The sequence below is a fragment of the Medicago truncatula genome, chromosome 8, assembly GCF_003473485.1.
Source record: "Medicago truncatula cultivar Jemalong A17 chromosome 8, MtrunA17r5.0-ANR, whole genome shotgun sequence".
NCBI lineage: Eukaryota > Viridiplantae > Streptophyta > Magnoliopsida > Fabales > Fabaceae > Medicago > Medicago truncatula.
In genome coordinates this window covers 14,844,927-14,868,220 of record NC_053049.1, presented here as the reverse complement: position 1 = coordinate 14,868,220, position 23,294 = coordinate 14,844,927, and the positions used below count along the sequence as shown (strand labels likewise).

The window sequence follows — 23,294 nt, the reverse complement described above, 5'->3', positions numbered from 1 at the left end:
TGAATGTACGTTGACAATAATTTCACAAGAGCACACAATTAAATACATATACTTCACATAATACTCCATATTCAAAATTATCACAACACGTATAATTGCTTACAATAATCAGGGTGCGTGTCTTGTCTATCATGAAAGGGTAAAAGATGAATAAAAATAGTAATAATGAATAACTAATAAAATAATGAGCTATTACGACCATCAAGAGATAATTAATAATAATTATAATTGGAAGATTGAAGTTTTTCACACTATAAAGTGATCATGAATATTTATATTTTGACATACAAACAAATAAATAATATGGGTGATATTATCAAGGTTGTTTTTGCTATGATTATTTATCTTTACATGCTCACCATCGTAACCAACGGTAAGTTTATTATTGCAAAAAAAAAAAAAAAAAACTCTTAATTTGATACTCAACGTTTCATCGCATGTTACTAACAATTTTTTATTTATTTTTTATTTATCATCATAGCGGTTACTATATGTGATTCTGATCAAGATTGTCGCAGATATCGTTGTGACCCTCCTGAATATCCAAGATGCCTAGGGATACTTTGTAAATGTGTCTATGTTAGCGGTTAAGTTCAAAATTGCTTGTTTGGTATTTCTAAAAACGAATAATTGTATAATTACATTCATTCGCTCTTAGAAGTTATCGAGAATAATTTAGCACACAATTAAAACTGTCCGCTTTAATAAGTAAAACATAAAACAATGTTAGTTAATAAAGCCAATAATTTTTTTATTTATGAGTCATATTATAAGAAAGCCACCAATAGTAAACAAGGTTATTATTGTAAAAGTGTCATGTCTTATAACAAAACTATTACATTTCATAAATTCTTGTAATTCTATTATTTTATATTTATTTAGAATAATTAGTTAATGACTCTCATTTTAGTGGTTAATGACATACTCAAAGTAACTAATGAGATATATGTTTTTTTTTTTATATATAAGTCGAAATGTATTAAAAAAATCATACATAATTGGTTGATGACACAAACTTATGTTTATGTTCCAAAAATACTTCTATAGATTTTTTTATTTACTTTTTAAAACAAATGGTCAAAAACAGTATTCTTCACCTTATAAATACATTCAACGGTAAATATGGTGTCTAAAAGTGTATTTCCATAATTATTTCTTATTTTATGTAGTATATTAGACATATATGTAGTTGGTTAGTGATGGGAACAAACACATTAACACAACCATAAATCAATATGTCAGTTGAAAAAAAAAACTCAACTTATAAGGGTTTGTTTCCTTTAAAAATAAAATAAAAAATATGAACAGCGGCAAACACACACACACACATATATATATATATATATTGTTCATCATGGTACTAGAGTGTGGTAGTGCTTTGATTTTTCTTTTTGCAAAAAATTAAGAGAAAAGGTAAATGTTTAGGCAAGTTCTATGGTACACCCAACAATTTGAGTGTATTGGTACACCAAATCCTTAAATTAATAGTTAAATGAGTTATTTTTTGTAGGAAAAAATTATTTTCTATCACCTGTAATTATAATAACTAAATCTTATTTACCAAAAACGTCAACGCAATAAAATTTGATTTTTCTGAATTCTTATTACTCATAATAGAGAATTTTGAGTATTTTTTACAATAAATGTAAAAAAATTAGTATTATTTTTATAAAAAATGAAATGATGTTTTTTTCATATAAAATAATATTTTCTAAAATATATATGTCAACAAACACCTATTTTCTTCATAAAAAATGATAGTTAATTTATAAAAATTGTAAGTGAGAGTACCGGTAGACCGTAATTTACGGGTGTACCATAGAAATCCCCAAATATTTAAAACTGAGTTAATTTTTTTATTTTTTCAGATCTAAAATCATATTTGGATATTTTTCATGTTTGCAATTGTCAAAAGAGCTCTTTGTAGAAGCTTATGAAATTATAGGATAGCATCATCTTTTGATTCATCATCCCTTCGAAAAAAACCTATAATAATCCGTACCATATATTACACTCCATAATATTCTATGGTTTCACCAAATTTGCCCAAAAAAAATAAAATTGCACATAGAATATTCAAACCATGAATATGGATTGAGTAATAAATGGTAATCGTAAATTATTCACAAAAAAGAAAGAAAGAAACCATAAATATTGTCAGAATAGATAAGGAAAATGAGGTCACATGATAATTGATAAGACCAAAATCTAGTTCATTAAATAAATATGATATGAATTTTAATGTGGAAAAATAATCAAAGCAAGAGAAAAATTCATAGGACTTTCAAGCAAAATAAATATCTACTATAGCTTAATAATGGTATAAAAGAGTCTCAACATAGTGCACCAACAGTCTATCAAAAGACAAAGCAAAAAATGCTTACAAATGAAAATAATATGATAAAATTTCATAGTTTTATATCAGTTGTCATTGCAGTGATACCGTTTCAAATTTATGATCAATTCCACATATGGAATGTGATTATTCGATAGAGAAAAGCAATCGTCTATGTGATTATTCCATATAAGTTATAATTGGTCATTTAAAATTATTTTAGTATATACTTTCTCTTTTTAAGTTGAATAAAAACTCTTTTGGAATTCATTGGAACTAAAATGGAAGCTAAGTTTTGAAAAGACCCAAATGCCTTGAAGGTGTATATTAAGGTAAATTCTTTTTAGGTTCTTTACATAGACGCATATGTATTGAAGTTCATGATGATGTTGTTGTTCTTGGTTGAACTTTTGCTCCGAGGATAAAACAAGGGCGTTATAACTTTATGAGAAAAAAATAAATTACAAAATATTTAAGTGTGTGATTGTTTTTTAATTGAATTCATAGCTAAAATTTTATTCATTTTAAATATAAATTCAAAACAATAAAACTTTTGTTCCGAAAATAAAATGCATTTTAAAAATAATTCATCCATGTATCGTACTGGTCTTCATTACGGTCGACAGGACCCGTGCGTCGCACAGGTCAAAAGTCTAGTTTATTCTTCAATTTTAATTAGGCGAAAATATGGTTTTAGTCCATGTAAAAAAAAATTTGTTTTTGGTCCTTGCAAAATTTTAGGAACTATTTTCAAAAACAAAAAATTTTGCAGGGACCTTTTTAAAAAACAAAATATTTTGCAAGGATCAAAAATTACAAAATGGGTTCAGTCATCATGTGCCACATATGCAAATCATCACAAAAATGAGGTCAGGGACGATTTTCAAAAACAAAAAATTTTGCAAGGACCAAAAACAATTTTTTTTATAGGGACTAAAACCAAAACGACGCATATTTGCAGGAACTAAAACCATATTTTAGCCTTATAATTATTAGGTTACTTGACAAACAAACAAAGGATAAGAAGATCACTTTATAAAAATAAAATAAAAAAGAATAATAAAAATAGGAAATAAAAATTGCTAAGTAGATTGCAAAACGGTGCGTTTATACGTGAAGTATTTTTGTTCTCGTTCTTCTTAATTCTCTCAGTCGCATTAGGGTTTTCAAATCTGAAATTCCTTTTCTGATCGAAGAATTCTCCGTTCAATTGATTGATATGGCAGACGAATCGATCAAAACCGTAACAACTCAATCCCCTTTTTCTTCTACAATTTCAATTTCAAGTTTTGATTTACGAAATCTCCTTTTTATTGCTCTAATTTTTTTTTCTTTCTTGTTTGATGCATAAAAATGTAGGCTTTCGTTGAAATTCAAGGTCGTATGATAGAAACTACAAGGAAATTAAAGCAGGTTCGGTAAAAATATTCTTAATTTTCAGTTACTGTTGTTATTTTTATTTTTGAAGGTTATTATTGATTTTTTATTTGAATTTTGATGAACAAGTGAACTTTGTTTTGGGGATTATTTTGGGTACCTTTTGTTTTTGTGAGGGTAGTGGTAGTAATTAGACTAAGTTGGTGATTACTGTTTAGTTACATGTTTAATTGAATTTAGATGAATAAGTGAACTATTTTGTCACAATGTAAGCAAGATTTAAGAAGTGATGTGTATGTTGTGTAATGTATTGGTATTGATTACGAAGTACAACGTTTGACACCAGTAATAATTTGAGAAAATGAGTGATTGAATGTAACTACATGTGTCGATGCCAGGCACCATCACGTGCTGGACACTATACAAACCTTCAATCTGAAGTGTTGGTTCTAGATAGCATTGGACACTAAAAAGTAAAGGTTAAAGTACTTTCATCAAAGAATAAAAGATACTAAAGGAATTTCTAGTCAATTCAAGTTTTTTATCAAGGCCGAGTTTGGGTCGGTTCTAGTTATCCTGTCATGCCTCAAGTATTTTTCATAAAGAGCAATGCTATTTGTTGTGAAAGATTTATACAAAAAAAGAAAGATGTATAAAAGTAGGATATTTGATCATTCTTGCTGACAATACATAGCTATTCAGTGGATTCCTAGCCCTTGACTCATGGTAGAGAACACCAAAGGGTACTGCTCGCTTTCGAGATCTTTATGTTGGGACGCTGACTATAAATCTGCAGAATCCACTACCCGCTACTGCTTCTTGGTCACCAGAAGGGTAATTAGGGTCTGCTGCTGAACCAGATATCCCGCCCCTTACGACCTGTAATCGATATCCCCAAAGAATGAAAGAAGGGCAGAAGTGAATAGTTGGTTGGGATGCTACGAGTTCATGGGAGAGTAGTGGTCCAACATATCTCGTTACAATAAGCATTTTCCTATCATAAATTATGACAGTGTAGACACATTCAATTAATGCTAAAATATGGTTTTAGTCCCTGCAAATATGCCTCGTTTTGGTTTTAGTCCCTATAAAAAAAATTGTTTTTGGTCCTTGCAGAATTTTTGAAAATAGTCCCTGACCCCACTTTTGTGATGATTTGCATACGTGGCACATTATAACTGAACCAATTTTGTAGTTTTTGGTCCCTGCAAAATATTTTGTTTTTGAAAATAGTCCCTGGACGGACTATTTTCAAAAACAAAAAATTTTGCAGGGACCAAAAACAATTTTTTTTTTTACAGGAACTAAAACCAAAACGAGGCATATTTGCAGGGACTAAAACCATATTTTAGCCTTCAATTAATAGGTCAGGATGCATTAAAATAATGGTAAAATAAGAGACTTTAATATTATCTTGATATTTTAGTTGATTGTGCCTATATGTACTGTGCTTATACTAGAATTGTGCTCTTCTGGTTTCAAAGAATTTAGAGTTAAAAAATGTTGTGTTGTAGAAGAGTGACTCAATACTCTCATATCACTGACTCTAGAATTTCAAACCTGTTGTGTTTAACTTTTAAGTATTACTACTTGTGTGTGCTAGGATGTGGATGCATTGCACAAACGTGACAGTGAATACATATATCTTAGTTCTGATTTCTGAAAGAGAATTCGTAGTTTTATTTATTTAGAAGAGTTATATAGAAACCAATAAAGGAAACCTAGATATTTGTATTTTTCATCTGAAAGTTATATGCTTATTAGGCGTTGCTTGAGACTCTTGAAATTTATACTATCCCCTTGCATGCAGGTGCAAACCCAGATACGTTCCAAAGAAACAGACAAGAAGCGTGCTTTTTTGACAATGGAGGAGCTGAAGCAGGTTCCTGACGATACTAATGTCTACAAATCCATTGGTATGTAAAAGATATCTTAGGATTAATACTACAAGTCTTTAGAATTGTATTGCATAGGTATTTAGTGGATGCCCTATTTTTCTTCAGAAATATGATTAATCAGTTTATTTTTGTTTTTGCAGGAAAAACGTAAGTTGTGGTTGCCGCCTATTTAAACATGCTACGAAATAGAGAACAAAAGCTTCATTTGTGGGCTGTTTAGAAAATATAAGTGACATACTCTGATACACTCTTAAATTGTGGCCAGGTTTGTATTGGAGAAGAAGGCAACGTTAATGAACGAACAGGAGAACAAGTTCAAGGATAGTGAAACTTCAATTACCGCATTACAAGTAAATGTCATTCCTTCACTTTTATTGAAACTTCTATTCTTTCATCATTTTATGACTACATTGTTTTTAAATTTCTAAAGTTGTAAGGAAGAAAGTTATAATTTAAAAAATGAGACAAAAATAGCAGTTTAACTTTTTAGTTAAATTTCTGAATAGTAAATGAGTTTCTGAATAGTTAAATAATATGGCTTTGGACAGAGCTCAAAAGAATACTTGGAGAAGCAGATTGCAGAGGTGGAAAACAATTTGAGAGAACTGTTACAACAAGATCCTGGTCTTGCTCGTCAAATTATGTCAATGAATGTGTAATGTAAATTATCCATTATTGAAATTTACTGGCAGTGGGGGGTTTTGAGCGAATAGAAACATTTAGGACATGTGAAACTGTGAGGATATCTACTGCCTAGTACGTGTGTTCATGGATGGTTTTCGATCCCTCTCGAATGTTGTCTTTATAGGGATGATTGTAATTTTTCATAATTCTTAGAATAATAGATTATCCTATTTTCTTACATGTTAGGGAATTCTTATTAGCAATGTGCTGCGACTTTATTTATGCAGACAATTTCTTAACAGTGGTGTATGGCTCTTATGTGACTTGAGAAGGCTTTGCTGCACTTGATGTAGCAGTTTTGAAAGCTTGATATTACAAAAGACAATGTTGAGTTTGTTTTTTCCATTTGTGCATCAATTAATGTTTTTCCAAAACATCTATTTCATTCTTGAGTATGTTGTGTACTTGGAAAATATTCTCTTCAATTTTGAGTTATGTGTATCCTTTACGTATATTGAAGAGTGTGAACGAAAAAGTTAAATTAGTTTATAAATTTGTGTTAGATGAATTTATCTTGTTAGTTTATGTTATTTTCTATGAGCTAATAATATTTTTCTAATGCTATTTACAGCAGCAATTGAGCTTATATATCATTTCTTTTTATCATTTAATAAAATACACTTGTATGTCTTCACTCTTCACCAAATAAAACAAAAAAAAAATCGTAATCCTTAACATAACACAATTATCATGTGATTTATAATAATATCCCCTTTTATTTCTTAAAATTATAATTTTAAGATGATAAAGAATTTAACATACATAAACTACATTAATCAAAGTGAATTATGTTTTCTCAAAAAGTGAAAAGTTATTATAATAACAAGGGTTTTTAAATGAAGATTTTATCTTTTAATGTGAGGGGCTTAGGAGGATGGGAGAAGCGGAGGGAGGTTCAGAGGTTGGTGAGGGAGAAGAATCCTTTTGTTTTTTTGTATTCAGGAGACCAAGTTATAGGTGATTGGCGATTTTGTGTGCCGCTCGCTGTGGGGATCTGAGCCCTACGGTTTTTCTTATCGTCTTTCTATAGGGGCAGCAGGGGGTATCCTTACTCTTTGGAATTCTAATGAGGTTGATGTTTAGGTATCTATGAGCCTTGAAAATGTTTTGATCATTAAAGGGCGTTTCATTAAGAGTGGTGTTGCTTTTGCTATTGCCAACGTGTATGCGCCTTGTGATTATAGGGGCCGCGCGCACCTTTGGGAGATAATAGCGGCTTTGATTGTTAATGATATTGGGAGTGCCTGGTGTGTGGCTGCTGATTTTAATGCCATCCGTTCGGAGGTCGAAAGGAAGAGTAGAGTTATTGGCGGTAATTCTGAAGACTTTTCAGCTTTGAATAATTTCATCGACAGTACAGAGTTGGTTGATTTGCCTCTTTGCGGGAGAAATTTCACGTGGTATAGGGGGGATGGCTTATCTATGAGCCGTCTGAATCGTTTTCTTTTATCATTTATCAGAAGCCTGGTATCGTGGCCTAATTGCTTTCAGGTGGCTCTCCCTCGCTCTGTTTCTGATCATTGTCCTATCTTATTGTCTGTAGATGAAGCTAACTGGGGACAAAGACCGAATCACATGTTGAAATGTTGGTCTGAATTACCTGGTTATAAGGATTTTGTTACGGAGCAATGGCAATCTTTCCAAGTCTATGGGTGGGGCGGCTTTGTTCTCAAGAAAAAATTAAAATTAATTAAAGGAAGCTTGAAATTGTGGCACCAGACTCATACTCAAAATCTTCATACAAAAATTCTTTCTGTAAAAGAGCGCCTATCTGTTTTGGACGTTAAAGCGGAGGAGCAAGATTTAGCACATGATGAAATGGAGGAGGTTCACTTTTTGTCGTCTGAAGTTCTTTCTTTATCAAAATATCATGCAAGCATTCAATGGCAAAAATCAAGGCTTAACTGGCTCCGTGAAGGGGATGCAAATTCTAAATTCTTTCATGGTATTATGACTGCAAGGCGGAGGTCGAATGCCCTTTTATTTATAGATGTCAACGGTGCCCGAGTTGAAGGGGTTGCAAATGTCTGTGGTGCTGTTTTTAATCATTTTCGACATCATTTTAAGTCGATTAATGTTTCGCGTCCAAGTGTGGAGGATATGGTTTTTAATACCTTGTTTGTCGAGGATGGTGGGTCTTTGACGGGGTTATTTTCAGAAGATGAGATCAAGCACGCAGTTTGGAGTTGCGATAGCTATAAAAGTTCGGGCCCTGATGGCATTTCTCTTGGCTTTATTAAGGATTTTTGGGGGCTGCTCAAGGGTAATTTGATCCGTTTCTTTAATGACTTTCACATGCATGGTAAACTGTCGAAAGGTATTAATAGTACTTTCATAGCCTTGATTCCGAAGGTGGAGAGCCCTCAATGTCTGTCGAATTTTCTACCCATTTCTTTGGTGAATTGTTTATACAAGATTTTGTCGAAGGTTCTTGCTAACAGGCTTCGAAATGTTATTAGTAGCGTTATCTCTTCATCGCAGATAGCTTTTGTGCCCGACCGCCAAATTCTTGATGGCCTTTTGATAGCTAATGTGTTGGTGGACGATGCTCGCAAACGTAAGAAGGAACTCTTATTATTTAAGGTAGACTTTGAAAAAGCTTTCAACTCGGTGGATTGGAATTATTTACATACCGTGTTACGACGAATGAACTTCCCTAGATTGTGGTGCAAGTGGATGTGGGAATGTATTTCGACACCATCTGTTTCTGTTTTGGTGAATGGTAGTCCTACCGAGGAGTTCAATTTAGAAAGGGGTCTTCGTCAGGGCGACCCTTTGTCTCCGTTCCTCTTTCTTATTGCCGCCGAAGGGTTACATGTGATGATGAATTCCGTTGTGGAGCAGGGTTTGTTCACTCCTTTCATGGTAGGGGCGCATGGTGCTATGAGCATCTCTCATTTACAGTTTGTGGATGACACCCTTTTGGTGTGTGATAAGAGTTGGGGCAACATTCACACTTTAAAATCAGTTTTGATGTTGTTTGAATTAGTTTCTTGTCTAAAAGTAAACTTCCATAAAAGCATGTTATATGGGTTAACGTTGCTGGCTCTTGGTTGCATGAGGCGGCCTCAGTGCTTCATTGTAAACATGGTATACTCCAGTTTCTTTATTTGGGCCTTCCTATTGGTGGTGATCCGAGAAAATTGGCTTTTTGGTACCCTCTGGTCGATCGTATTAAAAGAAGGTTGTCCGATTGGAAAAGTCGTAATCTGTCTATGGGTGGTCGTTTGATATTGCTTAAGTATATCTTGTCCTCCATTCCGGTCTATTTTCTTTCCTTCTTCAAAGCCCCCTCAGGTACAATTTCTACCCTTGAATCTTTATTTAATGCATTTTTTTGGGGGGGATGTGAGGATATTAGGAAAATTACTTGGATTAAATGGGAGACTGTTTGTTCGCGTAAGGAGGAAGGCGGATTGGGGGTGAGGAGATTGAGGGAGTTTAATTTATCTCTTTTGGGTAAGTGGTGGTGGCGGATTTTACAGGAGCGTGGCACCCTTTGGTATCCTGTCCTTTGTGCCCGCTACGGAGAGGAGGGAGGGCGGCTTTGCTGCTCTCGTAGAGGTGGTGGATCAGTGTGGTGGCAGACTATTTTAGATGTTAGGGATGGTGTGGGTCAGATTGATTCAGGTTGGATGTTGGACAATATTACTCGTCGTGTAGGGAATGGTTTGTCCACTTTGTTTTGGGTCGACCCTTGGCTGGAGGGGAAACCATTGTGTACTATTTTTTCGCGTCTGTATGAGTTAGTGGAGAACAAATTAGACACGGTGGCCGAGTTGTTTGCGAGAGGGTGGGGGTTAATGGGGAAGCGTGGAAGTGGCGTAGGAGACTTTTCGCGTGGGAGGAGGAGTTGTTGGGGGAGTGTATTAGTCGTCTATCTAATTTCTCTTTTCAGGGTGTCCGTGCAGATTGTTGGATTTGGACATTACATGATTCTAATTGTTACACTGTTAGTTCTGCTTATTATTATTTAACAGACATGGAGGTTGATGAGCATCATCAGTATAATGATAATTACAGGTTTTTATGGCTGAAAGCGGTGCCTCTTAAGGTAGTAATTTTTGCTTGGCGCTTGTTCCTCAACCGGATTCCTGCTAGAGACAAACTTTTTCAACGAAAGGTTTTGCTTGCATCTGAACAGGGGTGCATCGCTAATTGCGGTTTTAATGAAGACATAGACCATTTTACTTCTTACGTGCGGTTTTTTCGGCGGGGTGTGGCATATTATTGCGGCTTGGCTTGGTTACTCAACAACTTTCCATTGTCACTTTTTTGAACATTTTCATCATTTTAGTGGTCTGCGCGGCTTCTCTAAGAAATCGATTGAGTCCATGCAAATTATTTGGCTTTCGGTATCTTGGACAATTTGGAAAGAACGGAATAACAGAATTTTCAAAGGAAAGGAGGATAACTTGCTAACGCTAGGTGAAAGGGCAAAGCTTCAATTTTTTTGGTGGTTGAAATCGAAATACACTAATTTTGATTTTGACTATCAAGAATGGCGGCGGAGTCCTCTAACTTGCTTAAACACTATTTTCTAGCTTGTTGTTTCTTTGTTTCACTTTGTTTCTGAGCCATATTGGCTTGTATAGGATTGTTTTGTGTACCAATTGTGCCTAGGCGTTTTGGTTTCATTAGGGTTTATAATAACAGTATATATCAAAAGTTGTCTTTTTTATATCATTTTATATTTATGAGTGACTTTATGATCCCTTAACTTTTATTTTTTTGGTTTCATAGTAGTAACATTTTGCATTTGTTTTTGGCTAAAATATGGTTTTGGTCCCTGCAAATATGTCTCGTTTTGGTTTTAGTCCCTGTAAAAAAAAATTGTTTTTGGTCCGTACAAAATTTTTTGTTTTTGAAAATAGTCCCTGGGGACTATTTTCAAAAACAAAAAATTTTGCAGGGACCTTTTTAAAAAACAAAATATTTTGCAGGGACCAGAAACTACAAAATGGGTTCAGTCATCATGTGCCACATATGCAAATCATCACAAAAATGGGGTCAGGGACTATTTTCAAAAACAAAAAAATTTGCAAGGACCAAAAACAAATTTTTTTTTACAGAGACTAAAACCAAAACGAGGCATATTTTCAGGGACTAAAACTATATTTTAGCCTTTGTTTTTCTTCATATGTTCATTCTACTTGAGGTGATCTTATAGAAATGTGCCAGACACTAAATGTGCATATATCTTTAGGCGGTTGGGATTCAAACATTGGTTCGCTATGTTGAAGAAACCCCAACTCCTTTTGGTACATTAGTTGTGCATTTAATCACCACATAAAAGCAAATACATTTGCATACTGCATTTTTTTTTGTTACATACATACCTTTTATCTTTTACTGATAGCATCATGTTGAAAGTACTAATATGTTTTTGACTATTAATGTTATTTGTAAAGTTGATAATTTAAATCTCACATGCCCTTAATTATTTTTGCTCAGTTTTGTGTGGCTTGATAAAATACATGAACTGCTGGATTAGTGTTATTATACAAGCAAAACACAGATTCATTGTTTTACGTGTAACACTCATGCAAGCAAATGCAGATGAATCCTAAACAAACTTGCACAAACAAGTCCATTCCCTTAAATACTATAGCTTCTTTTATTATTATTCTTATCATTAAATATCAATCTTTAAATAAGAACAATAAATTATTCATAACAGTTATATCAAATTTATTAACCAAGATGTGAAATATTGAACAAAAATGTATACCAAGACCATTGTCCTCTACACTAAAGCAAGGTACAACCCACAAAGACTGCATGAGAATGTTTCTTCTATATATCAACAGCTTTGAATTTTATTGACAATCCTTCATGAATATGCTAGTCTTTGGTCTTCTTCTAGAATCATTGTCATGTGATTCAAGAAATCAAGAGTTTTGAAGCTGTGATCTGTAGATGTCATGACCAGAAGTAGCCGGAGTTACCGGAGACAACCTGACAGAGAAGGAATACGGCACCGGAGGAACCAAATATTGGTCGTGAACACATGGAGACCAACTATCGTCTCCACCCAAACCCATGTGCTTGTGGTCTAGATGAACCTGTAATATCATCAAACAATGAGAAAATGACACACCATAGAGATCAAAGATGGTAACATCATACTACATTATCAAATTTTACAAGGACCACGAAGCAGAGGTATTATATTTGCAAAGACTAAAAACTAAAAACTAAAAAAATATTATACACCCTGGTGAAGGAAAAAAAAAATACTAATATACTAGTAATATTTTTCCTAAACAAAAAAATTAAAATAGCGATGCAAATTATATTATACATACCTCAATGTTATCTCCTTTAACCAGCTCATAATCGTGTCCGGCCCGGTCAAGTTCTGAAGTGCTATAGTAGCTTGCACTCATTTGCATGGGTGGAGAACTACCATATTTTGAAGTATATATTCCAAAACCATTTTTGTTCAAGAATGTTGCCCATCTAACATCTGCCCTACCACCAGATTCCCCGGGAACAATATAAGGAACATGCAACTCATCTACACTCTTCTCATAGACCGCAACCTGCGCAGCAGCCTTTCTATCTGGATAACACTCAAACGGCCCTCTTCCGTACCAACTTACTTGATCTAATGATTTTTCCAAGTTCATCTCAATTCCCACGCGAGGCAAAGGAGGAAGATCAGCATTTGGTTTCACATTGCATTCCAAAATGACATCCCCAGAAGCATAAATTGTGTATGTCATTTCTGTTGTAAATAAAACCTTTGATTTGTCCTGGTTTGGAAGAGAACCCTCCTCGCCCTTGGTAACACCATGGAAAACCACCAACAGTTTAACCGCATTTCCTGTCGTACTCTGCACAGAACAGCTCTCAGCAATAAAGTGGACACTATCAATTCCAGCAGCTTTCCACCTGGACAAATAACTATCAGCTCCTCCTCCTTTATCATTGTCAATGGAAGCTCGCCAGAAACACGGGTGTATGCCCTTATTCATAACATGTACTCCTTTTACCTTCCAGCTTTCAATTAAACCTGTTTTAGTGTTGAATGTTATGTCCCAAACATCTTGCTGGCTGACTTTGATTGTATCTCCAAGTGTTTCAACGACTAGATTGCCACTACCAATATTGATAGCCTGGAATCATTCATGAAATAGAAAGTTTTAAATTAGCATCATATGCATACATATCAACATTACTAAACCTCATTATTCAAACTAAATCCTACGAAGAGGTAGGCTTCGGTTCTAAAATAAATGAAAAATAAAAAAGTAGGGCCTGTTTACTTTCTAAATGCATCTTCAGTTTTCATTTTAAAAAATGTGTTCATTTTAAATTTTAAATTGCTAACAAGGATATGAAAGATTCATGTAGGAAACATTTGTGACAGAGAAGATGGAAGTCAAGCTAGTAAAAATTTCTATAAATGTTAGATCTGTTTTCAAAAGATGCAAAACAAAATGGTGAGAAAAATATTTGATCTATATTTTCTTATGATCAGTTGAAGTGAAAATAAAAAAGGGACCATGGACAGTATACTGGCCCTTACATGAGGAACAATGTCTCTCTTAGCTGGCAGTTGAACTTGAGCAGTAGTAACAACATGACCAGCTTCAACCCAGCGCGTAGAGTTCAAAAGCTTAGCCGTAATTGTCAAAAATATTTCCTCCGATGATGATGAATCCCATAGAGAATACCATGGACCCGATTTCCAATCAAAGACATAATTGCTCTGCGGCTTTATTGGAGGAAGACTCAACTTATCAGATCCCAGTTTGTATCCATCTGCTGAAATATACCAGCTGAACTCCAACCCTTCAGTGGTTTGAAAAAAATGGGTGTTTTTTATCTGCATAATACAAAACAAAATCAATTATCAACTACTTATTTGACTTAGGAAGCCCAAAATTTCAATGAACTATGAGTTACCTCTAATTTGCCGTCACTTAAATTCACCTTGATTGGTTGGTATAAGAACTTCACTTCTGAAAAAAAAATAAAAAAGCAAAGTCATGACAAACGATGTAACCGATGAAAGATGCACTGAACTGGTATGTGACAGTGTCTGCCACAAAATTACAATCTGTTAACTTACCATGTAAAACAGGATGAGCAGTTCGATCAGGCCATACAAGACCGTTCAAACAAAAATTCAAATCATTTGGAATATCTCCAAATTCACCTCCATATGCCCATTGCTTTGTACCATCTGCTTGAACCTTCCGAAGAGCCTATATGCAATCAAAATGAATTAATTCATTTTTCAAGCAATGTTGATCATTCATTAGTTGGTTATAGTATTCAATGACCACTCACCTGATCAACCCAATCCCATATAAAGCCTCCTTGGAGTCCAAATGTGTTGTCAATTGCTTCCCAATATATATGCAAGTTTCCATTGCTGTTTCCCATTGCATGTGAATACCTGTCATTTGAGTTGATAAATAAAAAAGCTATAATTATCTATCATTGAAAAAACTACGGAAGAGTAGATTTCAAGTCATTATATTGTTGGTGTGAAATTCAAAATCATACTCGCACAGTATCAGAGGACGTGTTTCGGTAGGATCATTGGCAATTTTCAACATGTCCCAAACACGCATATACATAGGGCAAACAATATCAGTGCATGGGGTTCTTGATCCACCTCCTTCATAATGTATAACCCGAGAAGAATCTCTTCCTCGAATCCAACCTGATGCATTAGACATAGGAAAGAGAATAATAATTAAGATTCATAAGCAATATTTTATTTTTAAAAAACAACTTAAATGGAGGTACCTACCAGCCATAGCAAAATGATTTGTTCCGAATCCAGATTCATTCCCTAGAGACCAGGAAATAATGCATGTGTGATTTTTATCCCTCTCAACCATGCCAATCACACGATCCAACATTGCAGTTGCCCACATTGGTTCCAGAGTAGGATGTTTGAGATGTTTAGAATAATCAAAACCATGTGTTTCAATATTGGCTTCATCTATCATGTACATGCCAAACAAATCACATAGCTCATACCAACGTGGATGTTGAGGATAATGGCTGTTCCTCACGGCATTGATATTGTTTTGCTTCATTAAAACCAAGTCCTGTATGCACATCATCAATCATTAATGTCTGACAAGTGAGGACATCAAGCATGTTGTCCACCATAAAAATATGAACTGACAAACTTATCAAGAAATGATTCAACTGTTATTAAGATTTTATTCTTGTCCAAACTTATCCTTACAAAGCCAGTTTGTAAGGTAAGGAGTGTACTTGATAAGCTCTTCAATACACCCTCTCACGCGCAACACTATTGGGTCTAGTAAGCTTTAACCATTGTCAGAATTATTACTTTGATATGAGCACACATGATTTGTATTTATAATCACAGAAGGAATCAAGTAAAAATTACATAGGATTAAATCAAATCCTTAATTTGTGTAACGGTGTTGCTAATTCTTAACTGTTATCATTTACATAATAAGCACATGTTAAATATGCTTGCTAATAACAAACAACAATCAAAGCCTTTTCCACAAGGCAGGTTTGGGAACATGGGCATAACAACACCTTAACATCATGTCATTAATCGAGTCCAGTGATGTAGACCATTTAGATCTAAATATCTCTAACTGATTCAACCTATATTTTCCTTGATCTCCCTTGATTAGATAAAAAAAGAAAAGACAAGAAGTACCTTGACCATGCAGGATTCTATGTTTGCCTTTCCCACTTCTGGATGATGTTCATGCCTGTTCACACCTCTTATTACAACGGGATGTCCATTAACAAGCAGTTGTTTGTGGGCTTTGGATACATTTTTAAATCCTACTTGACTTGATTCACAGTCTAGCACACGGCCAGATTTATCTTTGAGGACGACAACTAATGTATAGAGGTATGGCTGTGAGAAATTTAAACAAAAAAAAAAGGTCAAATAGAAACCAAATAGGTAAAAGAGAGCACAAGACTGTTCCGCAAAAACGGTCATATGAAGCTTTAAGAATATTCAAACATATCAGATAAACATTTAATCACTAAAAAATGTAAGGAATTACGTACAAAATTGCATCAGAATGTGGTGTAAACATCAGACGCAATATCTCAATAACAAAGTTAACAGAATTTGTCAATAGAAACTTAATCTAAATAATTTTTCACTGTTTTAAGTCATTGGTTCATCAATCAATGTATAAACTCTATCAATACACAAAACTGATCAAATTTCTCACCTGTTCTGCTGACCAAAGCTTTGGTGATTGCAGTTTTCCCACGAGCGTATAGCCATAAAACCCTAAAGGTGTGGTTGTTGGTTGGAATGTTATGTCGGCTACATTAGATGAAAGGAGATCCGGATTCCCATCAGAGGATTCCCAGCTTCCAGAATCATAGAGTGTAGCTTCTATGGTGTAGTTTGTAAGAACATTATCAATTGATGTATCTTGTAATCTATCTATTTTTACTTCAACCTGTATAATGTGATGAGTTTGATAATATCAGATTTCCCAAACAACTACATACAGATATAAATATCATCTGCATTTCATAATTTAAATGACAATGGATCAATTTTAGTAGAATGAAGGCGACAGAGATAAATTCTATTCGAAATAAAATAACAAAGTTCAATTTGTTTATATGTTTGGGTAATTGCATCCAACTTTTACAAAACCAACAAAAGTGGAAGAGCCTTAATATAATTGGAATTGGGCAAGTATTTTCACAAACAAAACCAGTTACAGATACATAGTAATATAATTAACAGTTGTGACTTGAAACATAACAAAAGTATTTTCATAATGTTTTTGGCTTACCAGCATCTCCGCGGAAGAAAAATCTTCAGCGAGGTTAGATTTGAAGAAATAGTCGGTGATAAATACCTACATGCCAAATATTTTGAAATATGTTAACATCAACCAAAAAAAAAAGTCAAAACAAGAATTAAATAAGATAGACGTAAATTATTCTCAACTTGAATCTTCTAGGGCGTTAAATCTTAAACGAGGAGCGTTCAGTATCCAATCTTTACTATTAATTTGTTCTAATATAACATTATATAATCTCACCATCATACTGAAAAAATGTCAGCAAGACCTTTTAATTTTTAGATCTAAACATTAACATTTTTTATAATCCTTTGAGAATATGCATTTAACTTACAATGATGAGTAGAAAATTGGAGAAAACAAACCTCTGGCTTTGCTAGAAGAAGAACATCACGGTGGATGCCAGACATGCGCCAATGGTCTTGATCCTCAAGGTAACACCCGTCACTCCATCTGAACACTTGAACTGCCAGAACATTCTTCAGGTCTGAACCACATGGATGACAAAAATCAGTGACTTCAAACTCTGCAGGTAGCCTGCTGTCTTGACTGTCCTTGCAAAATATGAATTCTTTGGTTATAAAACCAATAGTTGATTGATTGAGAAGCTTCATTCATATTATATTCGTTTTACAAAGAAATTATGTAACAAGACACTTTACACACCCACTAAAATAAACACATATAAGCCCTTTTAGTATTAGTACCTAGAGTCTGTTTGGATCAACTTATTTGAGCTTATCAATTAGCATAAGTAATCGAGAGACTTTATGAGAGCTTATGGAAACGGCTTATCACATGTCCATAAGCTCTTCATGATAGCTTGTGAAAACAACTTAAGATGTAAAAAAAACAATTTGACTTTATTTTATCTTTTGTTATAGAAATAGTTTATACATAAGCACTTATATGATAAGCACTAATGCTATAAGAACTTAATTAAATTGTTTATTCAAACAGAGCCTATCCAAATGTCTTATTGTTTTGTTGAATTCTATACTTGCATTAGAAGTGACAAAATGGAAATGCTTAGACAGCTATTAGATGTATCTCTTTATCGATGAAGACCATAGTTACCAACTTATCATCATTTGTACAATATTCTTTTTTCTTTTCTAGCATTGTTGTTAGCATTTTTATAATATATTTTCTTTATGTCATACTCATATTCAATTAATCGAGCTGAAAATACACAAGCAAGATATTAACCAGAAAATGCATCATTGGGTTTGTGAATGCGCATTACGCATAAAAAAGAGAGACAAAGAGTTATACCTGTATCCTATCGGATGGCCGTTTATCCATGCACAAAAGGCTGAATCAACTGCTTCAAAATGTAACAAAATTCTTCTACCTACACAATCAAACCAATGTTATTTGACAAGCAACTGACAGGAGTGCAAGCCATCAAAGAGTAAAACAAATAGACGACATTTTTGCAAAAATAAGATACAAAAAATGAACGGAAAAGATTGCAGAAACAAGTCTTGGAATACTTGCAAAATCAAGACTATCATCACTCATAACAACCCGTGTTTTCTCAATAGTGTCAATGAAAATGATTACATTAGGAAAAAACAAGCAGTCCACCAAACTGATTGTATAATACATCAGAACTGTATTAAAGTACAAAATACTGTAGAGACACAGAACTAAAGAGCTAGATAAAAATACCAAAAGAAAAACACCAAACTCCTACATAGTATATATATTGGTAAACAAAAGGAGAAATAACTCAACAATGTTATAAGAACCGAATCATACCTTCCCACTCTTTAGGAAGATGGAAGTCCATTCTGTAGCAGCCAGTTGGATTTTCAGTAGGAACGAAAGGAGGATCAAGGGGAAATGGATATGTTACATTTGTATATATAGGACGGTCAAATCCATGCAGCTGCCAATTCGAAGGAACTGTCCAATTTCGAAGAAAGTAATTAGACATGGATGACAATTTCAACACTTGTGAGGAAAATATTATTCAAATCAATTCAAATACAAAGTACACCACAACATTCTATACAAAAGCAAACTAAAGAAGACTTTCTAAGGAAATTAAAGCAAACATTATAATTGGGTGGTTTCTTGCTGGCCTAACATACTGCTGCCCCTGTTGTCAAACACAGATCGCAATAAATAGTGGTTTCTTTGAATTCTGCTACGCTACAATGTTATAGCACTGCTATTCCACAACACTGAGTATTGTGGAACAACGGCGATTTGTTCTAATTCCGCTACGCTATAGCGCCTCTATTTGCAAAAGAGTACCAAATATACGCTGCATGAAATTTTTAGACAAGACACATGCACTTACCAGGTAAAGTACTCCATTCTGAATCCTGAAACTCACTATCATGAAATTTAGCAGGGACATTGCAGGGATTAGAAGCCAAGAAAAATTTCCAATACCCTGACAAAGATTTAACAAAAGGCAAGTCTTTGACCCAAAAAGCAGCACTCTCAAGAGCTCCATTAACAGCATCATCTTTCCAAACAGCAGATTGAGAAACCAGATAATCCACTTTGCTTCGTTGATACCAATATTTAAGAGATCCTACACATATAAAAAAAATTCACATTACTTATTTAGAAAATAAACACAAATTGTGGAACATATAACAAAAAAAAAAAACACAACTTTAAGCCATGCTTATTTCAAAAAAATAATAAAAACTCACAGAAATTATACAAATTTCACTAAGTGATCATTTATCTCCAAAACCACAGCCAATAGTTTAGCCTTAATTCCTATGCAGCAGTGAATAATTGGTTCATTTTCTACAAACACGTTACACTCACACACTCTGTAGTGACACTTCTCATCAAAGACACGTCCGGTGTCCGACAAAACAACAACGCATGTGATTACTTTCAATTTTGTCATTTTTCCAAATTATTATCGGTGTCAAGTGTCAATGTGTTCGTGTCTGTGTCTTGTCTGTGTCACTGCTTTGTAGCTTACACTTATACGTCACTCCACAATTCTTAGAAATATAGCATACATTCAAAACTATATGAAAAACATAACTCTAATAATAGAATTTTATAAGCAAAAAACATATGACAATTTTCTAGCAAATTAGACACACCGTTTTGAAAATAAAATGAATTTTTTATGCAACCAATGCCTACCCTTTATAAAATCAAACCCAAAACATCATAAAAAAACAATCTTTCAGATTCCAAAAAGAAGGAAAGAGGTTAAGTAACCTTCAACAGATTCATGGCAATGCAAATGAACATGTGGGTCTCTTTTTCTCCATTTGATGAAGGATGGGTCTTCCCAAACCTTATAACCATTGTTTGGAGCAAGAAGAAGTGGACCAACCAAAGAAGAAGAAGGTGAAGAAGCCATAATCTCCAAAACTGAAGTGTTTAGAACAAATGAGGAATATTAAAAAGATTAAGAAAACGGTTGGTTTTTGATTGATTTAAGGATTAGTCAAAGGTTGTATTGCATGTTGGTGATCAAAGCCAATGGAAGTGGAACATTTGTTGTCGTTTAGTGGTTTGTAGTGATGGTGGTGATTATGGTTTTTCTTTCCACTAAGTGATGATGATGGGTGATGACTTTGAACATCCCATGAATTGTGTTTGGGAAAATGTAATTTTTCGATTTATGTGATTTTCTTTTTTGTTAATGTTAATTGGAGTTTTTATCAGTCATTTTGATTATCAACATGTAACGAGTAGTGAGAACAATTCTTTAACGTATCGAAATTACGTGCAGGCTAATGAGTTTAACTCAGTTATAGGAATATTGCATATTGGATCATGTTTCGAACTCCAGACACCCACTTCTCCATATTTAATATATGTGAGTTCTAAGCCATCGAACTACTTGACAAACAAAAAAGATATCGTAAGTATTGAGAAATTATTTTTGCATCAAAAACTATTTTGACTAAAAATTTGCATAATCAAATACTATTTTAGAATTTTAATACATTAAATTATTATTATAACTATTTCTTACACATTCAAGACAAAAATTACTATTATCCCATTTTTCTTTGTTGGGTGGACATCAATTTTAATATGATTATTTTTAAGTCTTTCGGTTTGTTTACTCTTTAAAATAAATAAATGGGTTGAAAATTACAATCTCATCTAAAATCGTTTTTGTTGCAGTGTCTGAGGTTTGAACCCACGATTTTTACATATATTATGCATTGTCTTTAACAGGACAATCTCATCTAAAATCTAACGACATGTTTGCAACTTCAGATAAGTATTTATTTTCTGTAAAAATAAATAAATAGATCATTCAAGTTATTTGTCTTTCTTTTTTCTAGAAGTATTATTTTATTGTGTTTAATTATTATAATATTGTTTCTTAAAAAAATTATTTTACACATACATCAAATGATATTTTTTTACGTCAAATAATAAATATGAAAACACATAAGTTGTTTGTCATATTTATTATTTAGTGTAAAAACATATCATCGAATAAATGTGTAAAATAATTATACACTGACGGTATATATTAGTTAAAATAATTATCATTTTGGTTTTCCTTTAATTAATTGTTTATTTTCATTGGCACCTAACATTGATTTGTTTCTGACTCAATTTTTTCTATAGAGACCAACAAAAAGTTTATCTTTTCTTCAAAGAGACAAATTTATTTAAAGGTATTTTTGTCCCAACAAAAAGTATATTTCCTTCGCACATGAATATAGATTTATCCATCCAATCACACAATCATCCTCTCTACAAAGAATAAATAAATAGATTCAGTTGCAAAGCTAGCCATTTTTTTTTTGTGACGGGGTTAAATATATTGAAATAAAATGAAACATGTTTCGAGTGTTGTTTTGGCAATTTTTCATGTGAATAAAATTTTGTTTGTGGTTATTTAAGCAATCGGAAGTATCAAAATAAGACGAGATACATTTATCAAATAAATGGATATCTTTTAACTTTTATATTTTCTATTAGTTTTTGACAAATAAACTCATTTATAGTTACCCTAATATGTATTATTAGGGTAGCTAATCATAAAACATACTAACCTATTCAAATGAAAAATTAATAAACTGGGTAGCCAAAGGCCAAAGCTATCCTTTGTTACACATAGCTTCTCCATGGAATGGATTAGAAGCAAAAGTAACTTTTAGAAGAGGAGTTGATTGCGAGTATGAGTCTTAAAATTGATATTTTCAATAGAATCACAACTAATGTATCTCTTGCTACAATCTAACAAAATCTAACGCTTCTTCTTCTATGAGGGGATTTCAAATTCTCAAAACACTTGCTCGATAGAGTTCAACCTGGCAATAAACAAATTATTAAAGAGGTTGTTGTGAATTCGATGAAAAATCACACCAATAACAAACTTGATGTGTGGAGCAAGTGATAATCAGACAACCAAAACAAAGTGTATGAAACAATCATAAACACAAGCCAAAAAAAAAAAAAGCGAGAGAGAAAAGAAGAAAGAACACAAAAGAATTTGTTGACCGCAGTTCGATCCAAATTGACCTAGTCTGGGGTAAAGAGTAGCCATCCGTTTCACTATATCAATGGATTACAAGAATAAGTCTCCCGCCTAATTCTACCCAAAGTCTCAATCTCTTCCCGTAACCAAGAGACTCAATCCTAATAGCGTTTCCCAAGGTGAATCAACCCTCAAACCCTAGTGTTTGTTGCCAAGAGACAAACTTTATACAAACCCTAGTTTTGTTGTTGCCTTTCTAAACCCTTGTTTCAACCCCCTCTATCTCAAGGTTTGCTCTGATACAAAGCCTATATTTATAGTAAAAGAATCCTCAATAAAACTGGAATAAATCTAGACCCGAAAATACGTTTCTATTTTATTTCTTGCTGTCAAAATCGGCCACCGAACTCCATAAATCGGTCCCTGATTTTTGCCGCCGAACCAACAAACAAAAAACTAGAGTGCAAAATCGGCTACCGAGCCTTGAAAATCGGCCACCGATTATCAGTCACATTATATGGTGTCTTGGAGTTTAGGAAATCATTGGTTTGATAGTATGGATTTGATTAAGAATATGTTCTTCAATATCTCTCATATCTACGGAGAATATAATCATTGTATTAATAAGATTTTTGTCCTTCAATTGGATAGTTATCATTAGCAATAAATTGAAATTACCAATATAGGTTTTTTTTTTATTTGTTGCTTGTTTATCACCGCACTTTCTTTCTTTTTTTTCATCTGGTTTTCATGTAAAGTTT

The 23,294-nt window shown here is 33.5% G+C and overlaps 2 protein-coding genes and 1 long non-coding RNA gene across 4 annotated transcripts; 2 read left to right on the top strand and 1 right to left on the bottom strand.

Annotated features, from left to right (window-relative positions):
• Positions 1–231: 231 nt before the first annotated feature.
• Positions 232–895, top strand: LOC11445744 (uncharacterized). The gene is made up of 2 exons (XR_003007806.2): positions 232–373; positions 482–895. It is a non-coding gene; the product is annotated as an uncharacterized lncRNA (long non-coding RNA).
• A 2,521-nt stretch (positions 896–3,416) lies between these two features.
• Positions 3,417–6,639, top strand: LOC11445116 (prefoldin subunit 1). The gene is made up of 6 exons (XM_003627800.3): positions 3,417–3,578; positions 3,695–3,748; positions 5,523–5,628; positions 5,751–5,757; positions 5,876–5,960; positions 6,159–6,639. Exons 1-6 carry the CDS (start codon positions 3,555–3,557, stop codon positions 6,267–6,269), a joined length of 387 nt encoding a protein of 128 aa, XP_003627848.2. The 5' UTR covers positions 3,417–3,554; the 3' UTR covers positions 6,270–6,639.
• Positions 6,640–11,887: 5,248 nt separating this feature from the next.
• LOC11444548 (beta-galactosidase) lies at positions 11,888–20,686 on the bottom strand. 2 transcript variants are annotated; one of them, XM_039828626.1, is made up of 16 exons: positions 20,301–20,686; positions 19,405–19,644; positions 18,858–19,004; positions 18,369–18,447; positions 17,459–17,642; positions 17,082–17,147; positions 16,500–16,736; positions 15,965–16,171; positions 15,065–15,368; positions 14,815–14,974; positions 14,596–14,704; positions 14,375–14,510; positions 14,209–14,264; positions 13,823–14,128; positions 12,603–13,415; positions 11,888–12,359 (listed from the first exon to the last, which is right to left on the bottom strand). In XM_039828626.1, exons 1-16 carry the CDS (start codon positions 20,443–20,445, stop codon positions 12,186–12,188), a joined length of 3,363 nt encoding a protein of 1,120 aa, XP_039684560.1. In that variant the 5' UTR covers positions 20,446–20,686; the 3' UTR covers positions 11,888–12,185. The 2 variants fall into 2 exon arrangements, with proteins under 2 accessions (XP_039684560.1, XP_003627849.1); XM_003627801.4 differs by having other exon boundaries at positions 11,986–12,359; positions 13,829–14,128; positions 20,301–20,685.
• Positions 20,687–23,294: the final 2,608 nt, after the last annotated feature.